The sequence below is a fragment of the Physella acuta genome, unplaced genomic scaffold (genome assembly GCF_028476545.2).
Source record: "Physella acuta isolate Inbredline_101_S28 unplaced genomic scaffold, ASM2847654v3 ptg000353l, whole genome shotgun sequence".
Classification (NCBI taxonomy): Eukaryota; Metazoa; Mollusca; class Gastropoda; family Physidae; genus Physella; species Physella acuta.
This window is the reverse complement of record NW_026731872.1, coordinates 521,588-544,557: the sequence shown is the minus strand read 5'-3', so window position 1 is coordinate 544,557 and position 22,970 is coordinate 521,588. Positions and strand designations below refer to the sequence as shown.

The window sequence follows — 22,970 nt, the reverse complement described above, 5'->3', positions numbered from 1 at the left end:
TTGGATACATTTATTTAAGAAAATTAAGGTCAAAATCTAGTAAATCAGGGTAAAGAAAGAAAACAAAATAAATTTGTAGGCAGAAAAGTGGGCCTAGTTTTATGTAAAAACCTGAAACATTCTCTGCACCTGTTTTAACTGAATTTGTCAGTGTATGTTAATTTTCAATTTTTCCTCCTTAAGATACTGTCACCCGGTGCCGCCCCCTTCCACCCCCTAGTGACGCCACTGTCTCACATTATAACAGCTGACGACGCGTAGAACTCGGCCTATTTGCTATGAATTTAAATAGTAATGTGTTGGCTTTTGTAACAACTAATAATTTTATTACATGGTATGGCGTAGTACGACATAGAGGTGTTAAGATACACGAGTGACCAGGAAAATATGCATCTGTTGCACTAGATCTAGTGTTGTGTGTTTATGAAGCTATGTAGGCCTACGCATTTTATTTAGTGAAGCCAATATGTCACGCTTAGTATTATTTACATATTTTATCACAATAAAAACCATTCAAAATTTATAATGTGTTTCTACAATGATGAATATTATTTGATACTCGAGCAATTCGTTAACTAATTTAAAAAAACAAAACAATAAAAAGGGGCATGCTGTTGTTTGCGTTTGATAAGACACGTGTAATGCCACGTTGGTTGCAGTTAAATTTATCAGCCAATCAGAATTCTGGATTTAATATAAGCATATGGTGTCTCTCAGCCAATTATAGTACTTCAACACACTACAAACACACCTGTTAAGATTACTTCTCGTGTAGGCTTGCCAGCTTGGCAAATAAGTTTCTAAACCGGCAATGCATGAGTGTTAACCCCCCCCCCCCAAAAAAAAAAAAACAAAAAAAAACAACATTTTATAATAAAAAGGCGCATTAATTAAGAATTAGAACTCAAGGTAGACAACACAAAATGGGCTAAGGGGTCAGGATTTTTGGACGATTTGTGATGAAAGCAGAGTTTCTTCCGGGCATCTCTTCCGGGGGGGGGGGGGGGGGGGGGGGCCAGAAGAAAGTCACCCCCCCCCCCCACCGAGCGAAACGGAAATTGTGTAGAAAACATACTTTTTACTAGTGTCCGCAGTCCGCCCCGCCAAATATCAAGTCCGTCCATCTCCCCAGGAGAAAACAGTGTTGAAGAAAAACTGGATGAAGGGCGGGGGGGGGGGGGGGAGGAGGGGGGGGGGGGGTTAGTAAGTGTGACGACACACTTTTGCACTAAGCCGTTATTTAGCATTTTTAAAGGTCATTAAAAAAATAGCAATACAATTAAACAATAGACACATTGATGCTCGATCTCAGTAAATATTTTGCAAAGAAATCGATTTTTTTAATGGGGGGGGGGGGGGTAGTAAGCTTGAGATGTGACGTCATTATAGGGAAAGGGCCGGGGAGGTCTAGCTTTTTACGTGACGATGTTTGAGGATGGGTTTTGGTAAAAAGCGTAAGGTCCTATACGGAAGACCCAAAAGTTAACCATTTTTAAAATACATTATAACTTTGCAATATAATTTTTAGAGAGAAAAAAAATCGTTCATTGAAAAATAAACAACGAATAAATCATATACAGATTTAAACATTTTAAGGAAAGGATTATAGCCTAAACCAGTTTGTAATTTATAAATCAAACGATTCTAGGTTAAAATTAAAAAAAAAGCCAATATTAGAAAACAAGAAAATATATAACATACAACGTTAGATGCCGCAACCATAACATATGAAGCTACTGCACAATATAATAAAATGATAAACAATCTAACCACCTCTACGTATTTCATTTATATACTAGGCATGCTGCCCAGCTTCGCTTAGGCTTTCGAAAACATTGAGAATTTGAATGCTTAATTAATTCGCCCGAGGGTCGGTCTACGACCTCAAGAGTTATGAAGAGGTTCCTCCGTGGACATTTTTTTTCGATTTATAGCTCATATAAGGTACCGGTCAGTCGAGGTCAGTTTTGACCCCCTCATCGTAGACTTTTCGGCCAACCGGCCCCCGTGTTCTGTCGCCCCAAGGCAAGATCCTGACAAATTTGAAGCGCCTGCGGCGCCGGGAAGTGCCTTATCGGACACCCGACAATCTAGATCTAGATCTAGAATCCTAATTGAATTTTTTTTTTTAAGTTTAGTCCGAGCAAAATAAAAAAAAAATACATTAACCAAGTTGACTTGGTGGGTCTCGAACTCGCACCACCTGCATGGTTTATAGTACACTAACATCTCCGCTATTTAGGCACCTTATAAAATACAGAGAATGAAAGACGTATTTTAAAATCTTAACTTACGCGAATATGCCTATTCTTTCAAATTAATTTTTTTATCCCAAATTAGCCAGTTCCAAACAAAGATTTTGTATAAATAAATGTTATGAGTTTAGGCCGGAAAAATTGTATTGTATAAATTTCATTGTGTACGTAGATCTAAATCAAATTTGAATGAAATAGTTCATTTCTTTTTTATTCTAAACACGGCAGATGACGTCATTAGTAAGCAATAGTGTCGTCACAGTTTTATGCGTTCTTTTACACATCTATTAATGCTTTTCCGGTTGCATAAATAATACTGTTTCTCTACATTCGAATACGCTTTTATTTTATATTTTTCTTCTTTAAATAAAATTGTGGTTATACATTTAAAACATCTAACATATTATTTTCAACAAAAGTCCGTATAAAGTTCTCCATATATCGCTGCCGTTTCTGACGTGATGTCCGGCGAAAAATTTTTGCGGACAGAGAGAGAGAGAGAGAGAGAGATGTGCGAACGTGGCCCATTATAGATTTAGATTTGTATTATAGGCTAGAATAAATTTAGCCTATATATATTCTACATAGCCTTTACTTATATATTAATAAGTAAATAAAAATTTGCACGATCCATACAATCTAGATCTAGATAGATCTAGATCTAACTCAATTTAAAAGATTTAAAAAATGAAAATCTACTAGCTCTAGATCTAGACTCTAGATAAAGATATCTAAATATTTAAATATCTATAGTATTTTCGACAAAAGCCAAAAGAAAACCATAGTAAACACGCATAATCACATCAATAATTATCTTGCTTGGTATTTTAGTAATTGATAGAGTTTATTCAACAATAACATTAATCAAGAATTAAGTTTACTTTTTGTTTCAAATAGAAACATTTGTATAATATAATTCCTTCATTATTTTGAGCTCTTTAGTAGTCTTTAGCCTAGCCTACCAGATTTCCTGTCGATGCGGTTTATGCCACCAAGTATAACAGTTGCTCATATTTTATTGCTCTATTGATTTCACTTACACTTAGGACACCTCATCATATGTTGACATTAGCGGCAGAAACCAATCGGCAGATTCCCACCATACGGCAAAGTGACAAGCAGAGAGACAGGCGCAAATTCTAACATATTGAAAGGTATTTTGTAAATTGTTTGGTAGAAACATAATCTTAAAGTTTAGGCCTAGATCTAGTCTATATTAATTATTAAATTTAGGCATAGGCCTAATAAAAATCTAAACTACTGAATTAAAAAAAAATCTCGGATGATTATTTTATAAATATAGTATTATAGTATATAGATCTAGATCTAGATCTAAATTATACGGTAATCTATCGTTTTAGGTACGTAAAATCGCCCGCGACTAGTAATGTGAAAAACAGGTGACTCCTTACATTTTAATAATTATTTCACATTTTGAGGAGGATTTATGTTTTAAAAAATACAAAAATGTTTCCTTGTTTCATTTATGTACCTGTTTCTAAACAATTGAATTAAAACTTTTCAGTAATAAATGAACACCAGCGATGTTTCCAACAGATGCAACCATGCTCATTTACTATAGCAGCCATCTTGTTAAAGTTTTATTTTTATAGACTTATAGCGCAAGATTCAGGCGGAAGTCACTCTATTTTACAAATGGCTGCTGTTTTATAGAATTATAGCAAATCTTGCTTGCAGACACTGCTGTTTAAAGTTAATGTCGGACCTATATTGATATATTTAGCCATTGATTTAGGTTTATTATTCATTTATCTATAATATTTAACACAAACATATCACAATATACTTCTATTACAGCCTTGACAATGAGGTAACGTTTTCGTACATTAATAGCCGCGGGCGATTTTACGTACCCAAAACGATAGATTACCAATTATACTAATATATACTTATAGACTTATAGTATAGATACCAGTGTCCGATAATGGAATCTTCTTTAAAAAAGGGGTGTTGGGTTGTTAGTAGTATTGTAATCTCGACTAATTTTATGAATAGAAATTAGGGTTAGGCGTATGGTTGGACCAGGGTTGGGGTTAGGGTTAGGGACAGGGTTAGCATTGACAATAGCCAGCCATGTGTGTATTTAGTTAACTACCAGTAGCCTAACACCCCTTTTTAAAAGAAGATTCCATTATCAGACACCGGTGTAAACATTCTCCCCTATCGCAGTCACATCTAGATCTAGATCTAGAGTAGATCTAGCAAAAAAATTCCAAACCTCAGATTTTCATCAGGCGCTATTTTGTAACCGTTTCACACAGAAACAAACTGAAAGTATCGTATTATTCCGCTGCCATTCTACTCTAATATGTATGAGTCATATTGTATTCCTACATACAGTATTTGAGATATTCATGTATTGTTTTAGTGACAAGCCTTTTTGCGATATTTTTTCCCCCTTTTTTCCTTGCCCGCGGAAACCAGTTCCTGCTTGCGTAACGATCGTATTTTATACGTCTTAATTTAATTTTAATAGCTAAAATAAATAATTTACACCTTTAAACGTGTTGTTGATTGTATTATTAATTAATAGATTGCAAAACCAAATAAAAAACACTCAAATTAAATTTATTAACTACACATCACAGATGACCCAATGATAACTCAAGGGACGCAACTTTAATAACCATAACAAAGGGATGTAACAATTACTAACAAGACAAAACCTAACATTTGCTTAGACATGCTTGTATGTGGAGACACAAACTAGTTCTAGAAGTAGTAGATGATCAAAATAATTTAAAACAACAGAAAAATGTATAAACTGTACAGATTCTAGACTTAGCTTGAAATATAGAGCATCTAGATCTAGGCTAGTCTAGCTCAAGTCATTGGTTACACAACACAGCAAGGAAAACGACCCAAATCGTCAGCCAGTCTGCGGTCACCCCCATTTGACCTCTCAGGTTGCTTTAGTAGCCTTAGCTATAGTATTTACATTGTCCCGCACATATGTAGAAGCTATTTATTGTTAACCTAATTATAAACAGCTTTGATTGGTTTTATTCGTCTCATCCTGGACCTAGTGTTTTCATCCGGGGTGAACTGGGATCACCGGCTGACGTCATACCTCAACTTATAAATTTAAAAACTTGTCTTCCACAAGGAGAAAACAAAAGAATTTGACCTGGATATATTTAGAAATGGACATGCGTCCATTCATTGTCCTTTCATTAGAATAGATGGGAAGATTCAAGTCAGACAATAAGATGTTGTTTATATCTTGTCCTTTCATTAGAATAGATACAAAGATTCAAGTCAGACAATAAGATGTTGTTTATATCTTGTCCTTTCATTAGAATAGATACAAAGATTCAAGTCAGACAATAAGATGTTGTTTATATCTTGTCCTTTCATTAGAATAGATACAAAGATTCAAGTCAGACAATAAGATGTTTTTTTCTCCTCCCAGCTCTCTATCACGTGGTCACGATGATACATCCTGCTGTCGCAGTCCTCTTGTTGGCCCTGGTCCAGCTGACCACACAGCAACCTCCTGGTGTCCCACCAAAACAACACAACCAGCCCCCACAGCAGCACAACCAGCCCCCACAGCATCACCAACAGCAGCAGCAGCACCACCAGCAACAGCAGCAGCACCAACAACAACCCCAGGCCCATGAAGAACACGGCCACCATGGGAAACCTTTACAGTTTGCATCAGAGGTCCACAATGCTGAGTGAGTACATCAAGTTTTGTTTAGCCACCCCACCCTGGGGCAGGCTGGGCAGATGCTAGGGCATACGACTTCTTATCCACAAGTCTTGAGGTCCCTAGGACGTCCATGAGTCCACCCAGCACTAATGGGTATCTGACTCAAGTTAGGAAAACTAGAAGCATTTAGGCATAGAGCTGAGACCTTCCCTTCACATGCCAAAGTCACAGACATAGATAACTCTACTACCCCTTAGACTGCTAGGTTCAAAAAGCCAACAATTTCACCCCACCACAGTTACCTATAAAAACATCTGTGTATGTTTGAGCCACCAGCTTAACCATCTGTGTGTATGTTATGAGTCTAAACTGCCTGTGTATATTACAGGGCTCATGTGACCTCCTAAAATTACAGGAGGTCCTGGAATTCTCATGAAATTTTTTAAGATCTTGAAATTTCCTGAATCGTGAAAAACCAACCAAAATTTTTTGTTATGTCGATCGGCAAGATATACTAAGATCTAGAATTAGATCTAGATGATGGGCAAGAGGAAGCAATACATATAGATTTTAAAAAATATTTTCTAACCCTATGTGTATGTTTGAGCCACATACTAACCCTGTGTGTATGTCTGAGCCACATCCTATGTGTGTATGTTTCAGCCACATCCTATGTGTGTATGTTTCAGCCACATCCTATGTGTGTATGTTTCAACCACATCCTATGTGTGTATGTCTGAGCCCCATACTATGTGTGTATGTTTGAGCCCCATACTATGTGTGTATGTTTGAGCCCCATACTATGTGTGTATGTTTGAGCCACATACTAACCCTAGTGTATGTTTGAGCCACATACTAACCCTAGTGTATGTTTGAGCCACATACTAACCCTAGTGTATGTCTGAGCCACATACTAACCCTAGTGTATGTCTGAGCCCCATACTATGTGTGTATGTCTGAGCCCCATACTAACCCCGTGTATGTCTGAGCCCCATACTAACCCCGTGTGTATGTTTCAGCCCCACCTTAACCCTGTGTGTATGTTTCAGCCACATCCTATGTGTGTATGTCTGAGCCCCATACTATGTGTGTATGTTTCAGCCACATCCTATGTGTGTATGTCTGAGCCCCATACTAACCCCGTGTGTATGTTTCAGCCACATCCTATGTGTGTATGTTTCAGCCACATCCTATGTGTGTATGTTTCAGCCACATCCTATGTGTGTATGTCTGAGCCCCATACTATGTGTGTATGTTTCAGCCACATCCTATGTGTGTATGTCTGAGCCCCATACTAACCCCGTGTGTATGTTTCAGCCACATCCTATGTGTGTATGTCTGAGCCCCATACTAACCCATGTGTATGTTTCAGCCACATCCTATGTGTGTATGTCTGAGCCCCATACTAACCCCGTGTGTATGTCTGAGCCCCATACTAACCACATGTGTATGTCTGAGCCACATCCTATGTGTGTATGTCTGAGCCACATCCTATGTGTGTATGTTTCAGCCACATCCTGGAGCACCTAGAGAAGGTTGTGGCCACCAAGTCCAAGGACCAGATGACAGAAGAGGAGCTGGAGTTCCACTACTTCAAGCTGCACGACTACGACAACAACAACAAACTGGATGGGGTGGAGATTGGCAAGGCTTTGACACATTTTCACGATGGTGAGTCCAATATTGTCTTCTTGCTCTACTCTTGGTGTACTGGCATGGTTCATGGCATTGTCAGCTGGCACTGTCAGCTGGCTGTTGGCACTGTCAGCTGGCTGTTGGCACTGTCATCCTTTTGTTTACCTTTGGGGCATTTTACTGATTTATTTCTTCCCTAAGGTAAGTCTTTGTTTTCTCTCCATTCTTGGTGCTTGGCAAAAAAATAAAAAATTGGGTAAGTTGGAAAATAATATAAAAAATCATGAACAATTAACAATTTTTTGTAGATTTAAAAAAATATACTAGGGGAGGTAATACTTGATGTATTAAGAGTCTCTCAAAGTATGAGTTATCTAACCTGAGCACTGCAGCGTGTGTATACTGATTCAACCAGCCTGCTATACATTGTAAGAGTAAGCTGGCTACAATCCTACATATACATTGTAAGCTGGCTATAATCCTACATATACATTGTAAGCTGGCTTAATTAGACAAACTGTTGCTGTTGTTTGATTTATTTTTAGTAACTAGTATGTTGGCTAGACATTGTTAACCACTATTGTAATACTCTCTTTGTTAATTAGTTCATTATTATTCAGTGCTATAAATTTTTGTTAAAGATTAATTCATTATCAATGATCAATTGTTTTACATAGATTTTTTATAATTAATTAATTGTAAAACTTTATTAGGTTGTTGGTATCTCTATTGAATTTCTTCTCTTTCAACCAATATTTGCTTGATGGTGTAGTGAGGTGTGTCTTCTCTCTCTCTCCCTCCCCCCTTACACTGCATCTTTTCCTTCCTTCCCGCCCCTGGACAAAATAAAATAAATAATTAATAAATTTATTTAGAAACATGTTTAAACTACTGTCTGACTGCCCCAGTTTTAACTGTTGTGTGTGTGTCCCCCCCCCCCCCCCCCTCCAATATCAGACGTAGCAACACATGTGAGAACCTCAGTAGAAATGTTGACCAATGCCACCCCACACCCTCACTACACCACACATAAATCGTTGGTATCAGCTAGCTCAACTGGTTGTGGTACTTTTTTTTCTTCACCCTGTAAAGTATGCTAACATGATCAGCCGTATTTATTATTTTGTCAAAGAAGTTTTTTTATTCTACTTGTTGTATTAAGTAGCAGTTATTTTATCATTTTTTTTCTTAAAAGTGTAATGTTTTAAAATATTTGATGTGCCCAAATTAATTTGACAAAAATCTTGCATGGCTTATAAATGTAACTTTTATTTTCCACCCAAAATATCTGGCATGATTAGCATGGCTTGCAGTTATCACCCATATACCTAAAGCTTTCAAATTTTTTTAACTGAACAAGCTAAGTGGCAGGACAAGGGGGTTGTGTAAGGGATGTAACCTTGTCATCTAGTGGCAGGACAAGGGGGTTGTGTAAGGGATGTAACCTTGTCATCTAGTGGCAGGACAAGGGGTTGTGTAAGGGATGTAACCTTGTCATTTCTGCCAACAGAGGACCAAAGATTGGAGAAGGATGAGCGCAGGATAGTGTCGGATAGGCAGTTGTCTGTCTCTGTGGATGGCGCCCTCAATCAGTTAGACACTAGCACTGACGGATACGTGGATTATGTGGAGTTCAGGAGGAATAAAAATTTTGGGATGAGAGATACAAAGAGCCCACGTTAGTGTGGGGTGACCCATGTGTGGGGTGACCCGTGTGTGGGGTGACCCATGCAGCTGGGTAGTTTCTTGTGTGCAATATATCTGGTCAGCTTTGGATCAGTGTATATAGTTGTCTAAGATCTGTCAAGACCATTTAGTTGTCTAGACAGATGTACAAGTTGTATAGATAGACGCTTGGTCTGTGTTTCTGGTATCTTCCTCACAATTTCTGTGTAAATAGCTACAGGACTTACTCTTTACCCACAATTTCTCTGTGTAAATAGCTACAGGACCTACACTTTACACACAGTTTTTCTGTGTAAATAGCTACAGGACCTACACTTTACACACAGTTTTTCTGTGTAAATAGCTACAGGACCTACACTTTACACACAATTTTTATGTAAATAGCTACATTTTTTCTTGTGGTAAACAAAGGCAGATCATGTGACAATGTCCATATTGTAATGGTTATCTCCCTGCTGAGCCTGCAGTTCCCCTGCTAATGTCCAAAACTCCTCCCTCCCTTCTTCACCCCACCCCACCCTCTGGTGATGGGCCAGTGTCAAGAGCTGGACATTGATCTTGACCATCCACTTGTTCCTTGTAGAGTCCAACCGCACAGATGCAGACTATCTAGATTCTGAGGGCAAGGACGTGCGCATCAAGTCTGACGAGGTGCTGACCCAAACCATAGATATAGTGCTGAGCATGTATGACACAGATGACAATGGCATGATTGAGTATTTTGAGTTCAAGGCAGTAGTCCAGAAGGAAAAAGCCAAAAATAAATCCTAACATGTTTTTAAAAGTAGTACGGATGTTTTTTAAAGTCGCCCCCTTTCCTAATGTAGGTGTGGTTAACATAACTAATTTCTTTTTTGCTTTCCTATCTCCCCAACCCCCAATATCTTTCCCCTTTCCCACTATCTTCCCCACCACACCCCCACTTTCTATCCCACTCCATCTCCAATATCCCCCCCCCATCCCAAATCTCCCCATATCTAAGAGTTAATACTTGCAGGATTGTTTGATTATTTTACCTGTGCTCTAACTGTTGTGTCTCAACTTGATCCAATCTAAGTGTCACTACACCCAATGCTGCTTGGTGTGTTTTGTTTACTGGGAAACTGTTCCCTAGGTTCTCGACTCTGACAGTAGTTGGTCTGATGTTTTGGCTGTGTATAGGTAGCTTCAACAGCTGTAGTCTTCAGTACTTCTACACCCATAAAACCAAACCCCAACACCCATATAACCAAACCCCCAACACCCATATAACCAAACCCCCAACACCCATATAACCAAACCCCCAACACCCATATAACCAAACCCCCAACACCCATATAACCAAACCCCCAACACCCATATAACCAAACCCCAACACCCATATAACCAAACCCCCATCACCATATAACCAAACCCCCAACACCCATATAACCAAACCCCCAACACCCATGTAACAAAACCCCCAACACCCATAAAACCAAACCCCCAACACCCATATAACCAAACCCCCAACACCCATATAACCAAACCCCCAACACCCATATAACCAAACCCCCAACACCCATATAACCAAACCCCCAACACCCATATAACCAAACCCCCAACACCCATATAACCAAACCCCCAACACCCATATAACCAAACCCCCAACACCCATATAACCAACCCCCAACACCCATATAACCAAACCCCCAACACCCATATAACCAAACCCCCAACACCCATATAACCAAACCCCCAACACCCATATAACCAAACCCCCAACACCCATATAACCAAACCCCCAACACCCATATAACCAACCCCCAACACCCATATAACCAAACCCCCAACACCCATATAACCAAACCCCCAACACCCATATAACCAAACCCCCAACACCCATATAACCAAACCCCCAACACCCATATAACCAAACCCCCAACACCCATATAACCAAACCCCAACACCCATATAACCAAACCCCCATCACCATATAACCAAACCCCCAACACCCATATAACCAAACCCCCAACACCCATGTAACAAAACCCCCAACACCCATAAAACCAAACCCCCAACACCCATATAACCAAACCCCCAACACCCATATAACCAAACCCCCAACACCCATATAACCAAACCCCCAACACCCATATAACCAAACCCCCAACACCCATATAACCAAACCCCCAACACCCATATAACCAAACCCCCAACACCCATATAACCAAACCCCCAACACCCATATAACCAAACCCCCAACACCCATATAACCAAACCCCCAACACCCATATAACCAACCCCCAACACCCATATAACCAAACCCCCAACACCCATATAACAAAACCCCCAACACCCATATAACCAAACCCCCAGCACCCATATAACAAAACCCCCAACACCCATATAACCAAACCCCCAACACCCATATAACCAAACCCCCAACACCCATATAACCAAACCCCCAACACCCATATAACCAACCCCCAACACCCATATAACCAAACCCCCAACACCCATATAACCAAACCCCCAACACCCATATAACCAAACCCCCAACACCCATATAACCAAACCCCCAACACCCATATAACCAAACCCCCAACACCCATATAACCAAACCCCCAACACCCATATAACCAAACCCCCAACACCCATATAACCAAACCCCCAACACCCATATAACCAAACCGCCAACACCCATTTAACAAAACCCTTAACACCCATATAACCGAACCCTCAACACCATATAACCAAACCCCTAACACCCAAATAACAATACACCCATATACATGCCATAGATTCTAGAAGCTTCTACGCGGCTGATACATTCTCTCTGCTTGTAGTTGGTGCTTGAAAGAGAAGATAACTTGGTGATAACTCTGATTTTTAGTCTGTTGTCTCCCTTGCATTGTCTGGTCTGTAAGTTGATGGCAGCAACTCTTTTGATCACATGACTGTAGATGCTAGCGGCAAGGCTGGTGAGGGTTCCGACATGGCTGTCCGTTCTGACGAAGATCTTGTCCTAATGATTGACCCAGTCCTTGCTGCCTTTGACCTGGATCAGAACGGATTGATTGAATATTTTGAGATGAAACTCAGCTCTCAACGCTCCAGTCAGAAGGAATAATTAATGGTGGATGGGTGGCAGCTTGATTGGTGGATTGGTGGCAGCTTGATTGGTGGATGGGTGGATAGGTGGCAGGGTGTTGTAGGATGGGTGGATGGGTGGCAGGGTGTTTGTAGGATGGGTGGCAGGGTATTTGGTGGATGGGTGGCAGGGTATTTGGTGGATGGGTGGCAGCTTGATTGGTGTTTGTAGGATGGGTGGCAGGGTGTTTGTAGGATGGGTGGCAGGGCATTTGGTGGATGGGTGGCAGGGCATTTGGTGGATGGGTGGCAGCTTGATTGGTGTAAGGGTGGCAGGGTGTTTGGTGGATGGGTGGCAGCTTGATTTGTGTTTGTAGAATGGGTGACAGTGTGTTTGGTGTAAGGGTGGCAGGGTGTTTGGTGGATGGGTGGCAGCTTGATTGGTGTTTGTAGAATGGGTGACAGTGTATTTGGTGGATGGGTGGCAGGGTGTTTGGTGTAAGGGTGGCAGGGTGTTTGGTGTAAGGGTGGCAGGGTGTTTGGTGTAAGGGTGGCAGGGTGTTTGGTGTAAGGGTGGCAGGGTGTTTGGTGTAAGGGTGGCAGGGTGTTTGGTGTAAGGGTGGCAGGGTGTTTGGTGTAAGGGTGGCAGGGTGTTTGGTAAATCAGTGTTTGGTGTATGTGATGACCAGCACACGTCAGGCTGTGGCAGCACATGATGAGCCCCACATGATGAGCCCCACATGATGAGCCCCACATGATGAGCCCCACATGATGAGCCCCAGCAGACAGCTGAAAGTTTTCAATGTTTTCAGAGCAGAACAACAGCACTAGTGAGGAGGATGCTTCCATGCCAGATGATGCTTTGTCCACCTCTATAGACTCAATTCTTAAGACCTTTGATGCTAACCTTGATGGATATATTGAGTACTTTGAGTTTAAGAAAGTGAACCGGCTTCAGAAAAATAAGGAAAGTTAAAGACTTATTTGTGGTGCTCAGCAGTCACTTTTGTTTGGCTTCAGTTGCGTGGACATTTGCTTTTATTTGAGTTTGGCTTGATTTATAGGGGCTTTTTCAAATTTTTATTTGCCTGCTTTTGACCACTGGTCAGTTTTCTGTGTGAGTTAACTTGAATTACTTGACCACTGGTCAGTTTTCTGTAAGAGTTAAGTCAAACTACTTGACCACTGATCAGTTTCTATAAGAGTTAAGTCAAACTACTTGACCACTGGTCAGTTTCTGTAAGAGTTAAGTCAAACTACTTGACCACTGATCAGTTTCTATAAGAGTTAAGTCAAACTACTTGACCACTGGTCAGTTTCTGTAAGAGTTAAGTCAAACTATTTGACCACTGGTCAGTTTCTATTAGTTTGTCCTGTTCCAGACAGATGTCCTGTATAGCCTCAGGTTGTCAGATGCTAGTCCTGTGTGTGTAGATGCCATAGAATCCTTTCAGTCATGTCCACAGCCAGGCAGATGTCCTGTATAGCCTCAGGTTGTCAGATGCTAGTCCTGTGTGTGTAGATGCCATAGAATCCTTTCAGTCATGTCCACAGCCAGGCAGATGTCCTGTATAGCCTCAGGTTGTCAGATGCTAGTCCTGTGTGTGTAGATGCCATAGAATCCTTTAGGTCATGTCCACAGCCAGACAGATGTCCTGTATAGCCTCAGGTTGTCAGATGCTAGTCCTGTGTGTGTAGATGCCATAGAATCCTTTCAGTCATGTCCACAGCCAGGCAGATGTCCTGTATAGCCTCAGGTTGTCAGATGCTAGTCCTGTGTGTGTAGATGCCATAGAATCCTTTCAGTCATGTCCACAGCCAGACAATTCATGAGAGAAATAGAAGGATGAAAGAAAGACTTTTTTTAGATGATTGAATATGGTAGTGATACATGAAGACATGATAGATCATTGCTGTGAGTTGAGTTTGCTGTAGAAATGATGCGTGCATGTTTGAAATGACCACATGAGGCCACAACCTTCTTGACTCAGGACCTCTGGTTGTGTTGACATCTTGACATCTTTCTTCTAGAGCTGACCAGTCAGGCCTATCACCAGTCAACAAAAAACCCTGACATTTGTGTGTCTGTCAGTGTAATTTTGTTTTTGAATGTCCCCCAGTTCTTCCTTGTTTGCACCTTTTGTTCCAGCGTGGTGGAGGGTTGTTTGTGTATTGACCCCTGGGGTCACCCAGCACTTGCTGGTCCAACCTTATTGTGGCACATTTTGTTCCAGCGTGGTGGAGGGTTGTTTGTGTATTGACCCCTGGGGTCACCCAGCACTTGCTGGTCCAACCTTATTGTGGCACATTTTGTTCCAGCGTGGTGGAGGGTTGTTTGTGTATTGACCCCTGGGGTCACCCAGCACTTGCTGGTCCAGCCTTATTGTGGCACATTTTGTTCCAGCGTGGTGGAGGGTTGTTTGTGTATTGACCCCTGGGGTCACCCAGCACTTGCTGGTCCAGCCTTATTGTGGCACATTTTGTTCCAGCGTGGTGGAGGGTTGTTTGTGTATTGACCCCTGGGGTCACCCAGCACTTGCTGGTCCAACCTTATTGTGGCACATTTTGTTCCAGCGTGGTGGAGGGTTGTTTGTGTATTGACCCCTGGGGTCACCCAGCACTTGCTGGTCCAACCTTATTGTGGCACATTTTGTTCCAGCGTGGTGGAGGGTTGTTTGTGTATTGACCCCTGGGGTCACCCAGCACTTGCTGGTCCAGCCTTATTGTGGCACATTTTGTTCCAGCGTGGTGGAGGGTTGTTTGTGTATTGACCCCTGGGGTCACCCAGCACTTGCTGGTCCAACCTTATTGTGGCACATTTTGTTCCAGCGTGGTGGAGGGTTGTTTGTGTATTGACCCCTGGGGTCACCCAGCACTTGCTGGTCCAACCTTATTGTGGCACATTTTGTTCCAGCGTGGTGGAGGGTTGTTTGTGTATTGACCCCAGGGGTCACCCAGCACTTGCTGGTCCAACCTTATTGTGGCACATTTTGTTCCAGCGTGGTGGAGGGTTGTTTGTGTATTGACCGCAGGGGTCACCCAGCACTTGTCTTGCTGCTCCAACCTTATTGTGGCACATTTTGTTCCAGCGTGGTGGAGGGTTGTTTGTGTATTGACCCCTGGGGTCACCCAGCACTTGCTGGTCCAACCTTATTGTGGCACATTTTGTTCCAGCGTGGTGGAGGGTTGTTTGTGTATTGACCCCAGGGGTCACCCAGCACTTGCTGGTCCAGCCTTATTGTGGCACATTTTGTTCTATAAGAAAATCAAAAGTTTGTTTCAAACAACACAGATTAGTTGAAGGTTTAGTTTGATGGTGCTATTGGCATTCTTGGAGCAGCATCTTATAAATTACCTTATTATTAACACTGAATTGTTTTTTTACATCCATGCTTTAATGTTGATACTGTTTATTAGCTCTACTCAAATGTTACATTGTCCTTAATAAAATGTTCATTAACCATCATTAAAGCTTTAACCAACATATTGAAGTGTCCATCTCAATAGATGCCCATTAACCTTAATAGATGTCCATTAACCTTAATAAAATGTTCATTAACCTTAATAGATATCCATTAACTATCATTAAAGCTTTAACCAAAATATTGAAGTGTCCATCAAGCTTTAGCTATGTTAAAATATTCAGTCAGGTCAGATCCTAAGTTTTGTTAGACTAGACATTTGTGCTATCAATTTATTGAAAGAAATGTACACTGTTCAATTTGTTGACATATTTTTTTCCTGTCTTCACATCAATTTTATGTAATTGGCTTACAGGCAGGGGTGGAGTTTGATTGGTTGGTTGACAGGCGGGGGTGGAGTTTGATTGGTTGACAGCCAGGGGTGGGGTAGAGTTTGATTGGCTACAATGAAATGAGCCAGATCAACTGGTTACTACCGACTGGATGGTCAAATCCAAATTCTATTAGTTAGATAGACATTAGTTAAAAATTTGTTAAAAAGCTATAAGAGTTTCAATAGATTGTGCTCAATTCTGGAATGTGGTATGGCTACTCCTTATCAGTTGTGATGTGAATTAATATTCATTGAAAATATAATAAAAAACAAAATATTTTGACATAACTTGATATTTCCCTGGGGTGTCATAGTCTAGTTGTCACATGAGTCAGTTGCAAATGACTGGGCAACCACTGATGTGACCAAGTTTGTCACATGACAGTTGTCACATGACAGAGTCAGTTGCAAATGACTGGGCAACCACTGAGGTGACCAAGTTTGTCACATGACAGTTGTCACATGACAGCGTCAGTTGTCAGTGAGGTGACTGGTCTGTATGAATTCCCTTAAGTTCCAACAACTCTACCACTGGTATCAAGGTTACGTCATCATGATCGTATGATTGTAGACTATGTCGGTTTGATTGGTGTTGTGTTGACACTGCAGCACTGGCAGAAGTACAGAGCAATCAGAAACTGTCATCTTTGTTTGGGACTACTGGACAAGCTACTGACGTGGGGCATATGGTATTGTGTGCCATATAGGCATGAGAGTGTGGCTTATTGTTTTGGCTTATTGGCATGCCAGGAAAAGTGTAGTCCATAGAAGTAAACAATGCTGGTGAGATGGTGAGACACAGTGTTTGGTGATAGGACATCAGGACTTTGATAGGACATGTTTAGCCATCAGGACTTTCAGGTGAGAGGACTTGATTAGCTGTTAGGACTTTATCACAAGTGCACAAGGTGGGTCTTGTTTGTTTGTTTGTTGTAGTTATTCTATTCTGATCACCTTTAAACAACTCTCTGCATGTAGCGCACCCCTCTTGACACCCTCCCTGCATGTAGTACATTTAACTCCTAACCCTTTGAATGCCCCCCCCCCCCCATTATCCTGCATGTTTTACACAGGAGCTTTTAGCATCTGAGCATGATAAACTAACAGCAGCACTTTGTTAACACTGGCTGTACCGGTAGGGTCATGTATGTCTGTAGGGTCAGGGGATGTCCATAGGGTCAGGGAATATCCACATGGTCAGATTATGTTAACAGGGTCAAGAATGCCCATAGGGTCAGGGAATATCCATATGGTCAGATTATGTTAACAGGGTCAATGAATGCCCATAGGGTCAGGGAATATCCATATGGTCAGATTATGTTAATAGAGTCAATGAATGTCCATAGGGTCAGGGAATATCCACATGGTCAGATTATGTTAACAGGGTCAATGAATGTCCATAGGGTCAGGGAATATCCACATGGTCAGATTATGTTAATAGGGTCAATGAATGTCCATAGGGTCAGGGAATATCCACATGGTCAGATTATGTTAACAGGGTCAATGAATGTCCATAGGGTCAGGGAATATCCATATGGTCAGATTATGTTAATAGGGTCAATGAATGTCCATAGGGTCAGGGAATATCCACATGGTCAGATTATGTTAACAGGGTCAATGAATGTCCATAGGGTCAGGGAATATCCACATGGTCAGATTACGTTAATAGGGTCAATGAATGTCCATAGGGTCAAGGCAAGATATTTAGCCTAGTTAGAATCCCCCCCATCCTGCATAGTGTAAACTAGTGTGATGTCAAGCTGTGTAAGTTCTCCAAACCTTTAGCATGTACACAAGTTGTTCCCTGCATTGCTAACAGCCCCACTCCCCCACTGTTGCAGAGAATGACAAGGGCAGTGATGAGAACAAGAAAATCTTTGAAGACTCAGAGATCTCCAACATTGTGGACTCTGTGATCCAGGAGAATGACGAGAACAAAGATGGCTACATCGAGTACTTTGAGTTCAAGCGCAGACAGGCCACACAGAAGGAGGAGCGCTCCAAGAGTCCGCCACCCCCAGAACATTAACACAATCCAAGTTTACTCCCCTGGCTGTATATTTTTTCTCAACTTAATTTATATTCATCTCTTTTTTTTTTTAATGTAAACAGATGTGCCAAATTGGCATTTTAAAACTTATTTATGTATTTACCAAACAAGTTATTCTTGTAGAAATCCTTTTTGGTTCACATGTTTTGAAAAGTATTTTTAAAGAGCTACAAAATTGTAAAAAGCAATAATTGAATTCTTTGATAGATCAAACCTGGGACACAGAGGGTTGCCAGATAAAGTGTTTAAATACCAAAACTTAATACATCTAAGCTTTAATTTTTTTATCAGCTTCTATAAGCTGTTGCTTGCCTCCCAGTACCTTGTTGAGATTTGCATTTAAAAAGTTGTGAAACAAGCATTGAAGACTTGTGTGGGCTGTAGGAGAAAATAATTGTGTTGATCTCTGGCTCCACTCAACCAAACACCACTCAACTACACACCACTCAGCTAAACACCATTCAACTACACACCACTTAACTACACATCAGTCAATGAAACACCACTCAACCAAACACCACTAAACTACACACCACTTAATTACACACTACTCAGCTAAACACCACACAACTACACCAGTCAAACTACACACCAGGCAACCAAACACTTTCTTCAACTGAAGTTACATGTGTATTACTTAAAGGTGTCTATCCTGACACCATCATGTGACGATGTCCAGCGTGACACCATATGGTGTCTACCATGCTCACAGCATGCAAGGCTGACTGAGCCAGCAGCTACAAAACATCCATGACATTTTTTATTCTTCTCATGCTTTTTTTTTTATCATCTTTTTGTTGGATATCTCATTCTGGGCGTAAGTTATCAAACTTACACACATCCAGTCAACTTACATTACACACATCCAGTCAACTTACATTACACACATCGAGTCAACTTACATTACACACATCGAGTCAGCTTACATTACACACATCCAGTCAACTTACATTACACACATCGAGTCAACTTACATTACACACATCGAGTCAGCTTACATTACACACATCCAGTAAACGTACATTACACACATCGAGTCAACTTACATTACACACATCGAGTCAGCTTACATTACACATATCCAGTCAGCTTACATTACACACATCGAGTCAGCTTACATTACACATATCCAGTCAGCTTACATTACACACATCCAGTAAACTTACATTACACACATCCAGTAAACTTACATTACACACATCCAGTAAACTTACATTACACACATCCAGTAAACTTACATTACACACATCCAGTCAACTTACATTACACACATCCAGTAAACTTACATTACACACATCGAGTCAACTTACATTACACACATCGAGTCAACTTACATTACACACATCCAGTAAACTTACATTACACACATCCAGTAAACTTACATTACACACATCCAGTCAGCTTACATTACACACATCCAGTCAACTTACATTACACACATCCAGTCAACTTACATTACACACATCGAGTCAGCTTACATTACACACATCCAGTCAACTTACATTACACACATCCAGTCAACTTACATTACACACATCGAGTCAGCTTACATTACACACATCCAGTCAACTTACATTACACACATCCAGTCAACTTACATTACACACATCGAGTCAGCTTACATTACACACATCCAGTAAACGTACATTACACACATCGAGTCAACTTACATTACACACATCGAGTCAGCTTACATTACACATATCCAGTCAGCTTACATTACACACATCGAGTCAGCTTACATTACACATATCCAGTCAGCTTACATTACACACATCCAGTAAACTTACATTACACACATCCAGTAAACTTACATTACACACATCCAGTAAACTTACATTACACACATCCAGTAAACTTACATTACACACATCCAGTAAACTTACATTACACACATCCAGTAAACTTACATTACACACATCGAGTCAACTTACATTACACACATCGAGTCAACTTACATTACACACATCCAGTAAACTTACATTACACACATCCAGTAAACTTACATTACACACATCCAGTAAACTTACATTACACACATCCAGTCAGCTTACATTACACACATCCAGTCAACTTACATTACACACATCCAGTCAACTTACATTACACACATCGAGTCAGCTTACATTACACACATCCAGTCAACTTACATTACACACATCCAGTCAACTTACATTACACACATCGAGTCAGCTTACATTACACACATCCAGTCAACTTACATTACACACATCCAGTCAACTTACATTACACACATGTATGTTTTGAACCAGAATGATTTGTTACAAAGCTTTAGAGAAATATTCTCAGTTTTTTTATGTCTACATATACTGTTGTCCAAATTTACTGTTCCCTACATAAATTAGTTCCAAAGTTCATGTTCCCCCACATAGAGTTCCCTATGTATTAAGTTCCCAACATATTGAGTTGCCTTCAATGATTTGAATGGTTGACTGAATGGAAAAAGTTTCCATATTCTGTTTACAAGAGTTGATGGGTGGTTTCTGTGTACGAACATTCCTATTTGTGTGTTATGACATCATTGATTCATGTGTACCTTGTTTTAAGAAAATCAAGTGTATTACGTCAGCAAATGTTGTGTATTGAATTTGTATTCTCATGTTGAAAGATATTATTGCACTGGATTTGATTCACATTAAAACTGGTGATGGAACTTTGCTCATGTTTTTTCTTCCCGTCATAGTATGGGTCAGATTTTCTTTTAACTTGACCAGTTTCAGATTTTTTTAAAATGGGGGAGGGGGGCTCAACTTAATACTTTTTATAGGGATTTTGTACAAAGTATTTATTTTATCTCTCTAGTCGGGGTGGACGTGCTGAAACCTTAACGATACTGTTCTCCATTTATCAACCTTGATCAGTTCTCTAATATAGAAAAACGAACTAATCCCAATCTGCTATGGGGAGTAACCATCTTTCAAAGTGTAAAAGCAATATTTTTCTAGTTGCCTCCCTTGAGTTATTTTCACACAAAGGCAGTGTTAGTAGTACACGAAGCTCAAATTTGTTTTTAGAATTGAGTCTATTTACTTACACACACACCCATATATATATATATATATAACATACACAATTAAAAAAGCTGCTCTAGTAGTTGAAGCTGTTGCCAGATAACTGATGAGTAGGTTGGTCACTGATATCAGCTGAGCTTGACACAACTCTGCTGATTGGGATGACCAGGATAGTTGTATTTGGTCTCACTTATAGGCCTACCTGTTACACAGGTGTGGCCTGCACCGTGGGCCTACAACACTGGTTATAAATTATGTTACCGCAGACAGCAAGAAACAAACGGTTCTCTCTGGTGCCAGACCCGTGGGCTGCTGCCAGGTTTCTACTCCCTCCCCCAGCTGCAGCATACCATGCATGTAAACATCCATTAAACTTGACCTGACTTCTATATCTATCTGTGGGTGCCGGGAACAACAGCATCGGTCTTTGGTAAGGGAGAGTTATTGTGTCTGGCTATATATCCGTGTGTATTTATTTATATGTCTATATATATATATATATATATATATATATATATATATATATATATATATATATATAAATATATATATATATATATGTTTATATTTATATGTATATATATATATATATATATATATATATATATATATATATATATATATATATATATATATATATATATATATATATATATATATATATATATATATATATATATATGCATATATATATGTATATATATGCATATATATACGTATATATATATATGTATATATATATATATACATATAAATATAAACATATATATATATATATATATATATATATATATATATATATATATATATATATATATATATATATATATATATATCCCTCAGAAGACGAAGGCGCTAAAGATAGCTTTGACACTGGGACTTACACAGACGACGAGATCGCCGCCATCATAGATTCGACCTTGACCTCTGAAGACCTGGACGGGGACGGCTATGTGGAATACCCCGAGTTTATGACGGCCATGGCCAGGATGCGACACGTTGAGGGTCTCATGGAGGAGGACGGGCCACCGGGCCATAGGGAGGAGGACGGGCCAAGGCCACCTGGCGCCTAGTAGAGTTGCCAGATAAAGTTGACCACAGTTACCCATCTCACACTTAACTCTGCGATATTTCTGGGAAGACAATATTTCTGGGTAGACAATATTTCTGGGTAGACAGTATTTCTGGGTAGACAATATTTCTGGGTAGAAAGTATTTGTGGGTAGACAATATTTCTGTTAAAATCTCTAATCCTCTGGGTAAACCAACCACACGTTCTTATTTCCGTTAGAATCTTTAATACAAAATCTAACCTTACCATTTCCTTTTATTATAACCTTAACCTATCCTCTATCTACTGCTTAACCTATCGACTGTGTACTGATTAACAAACAGTAAATAACGACAACGAATCAGGTGCATTTGATCTAAATGCTATTGTATTTATCTTAATATATTTTACACCTACGGGCAATGTAGTCATGTTTTCATAAGGGATAATCTGTGTGATATCTATATCTGTATGATGTGTGTATCTGTGTGATGTGTATATCTGTGTGATGTATGTATATGTGTGATGTGTGTATCTGTATGATGTATCAGTGTGATGTGTGTATCTGTGTGATGTGTGTATCTGTGTGATGTGTGTATCTGTGTGATGTGTGTAGTGTTGTTATTTATACCTGTTGTGTTGATGTTTATACCTCTAGTATTTATATATCACATGGTGTAGTGTGTCACATGGTGTAGTGTGTCACATGGTGTGGTGTGTCACATGGTGTAGTGTGTCA

The 22,970-nt window shown here is 40.0% G+C and overlaps 1 protein-coding gene across 8 annotated transcripts; it reads left to right on the top strand.

Annotated features, from left to right (window-relative positions):
• Positions 1-3,021: 3,021 nt before the first annotated feature.
• Positions 3,022-22,654, top strand: LOC131941251 (multiple coagulation factor deficiency protein 2 homolog). Of its 8 annotated transcripts, none has more exons than XM_059300372.1 (5): positions 3,022-3,039; positions 3,302-3,409; positions 5,689-5,956; positions 7,442-7,602; positions 22,024-22,654. In XM_059300372.1, exons 3-5 carry the CDS (start codon positions 5,709-5,711, stop codon positions 22,251-22,253), a joined length of 639 nt encoding a protein of 212 aa, XP_059156355.1. In that variant the 5' UTR covers positions 3,022-3,039; positions 3,302-3,409; positions 5,689-5,708; the 3' UTR covers positions 22,254-22,654. The 8 variants fall into 8 exon arrangements, with proteins under 8 accessions (XP_059156355.1, XP_059156354.1, XP_059156352.1 ...); XM_059300371.1 differs by lacking the exon at positions 3,022-3,039 and adding an exon at positions 3,056-3,077; XM_059300369.1 differs by lacking the exon at positions 3,022-3,039 and having other exon boundaries at positions 3,252-3,409.
• The last annotated feature ends 316 nt before the right edge of the window (positions 22,655-22,970 follow it).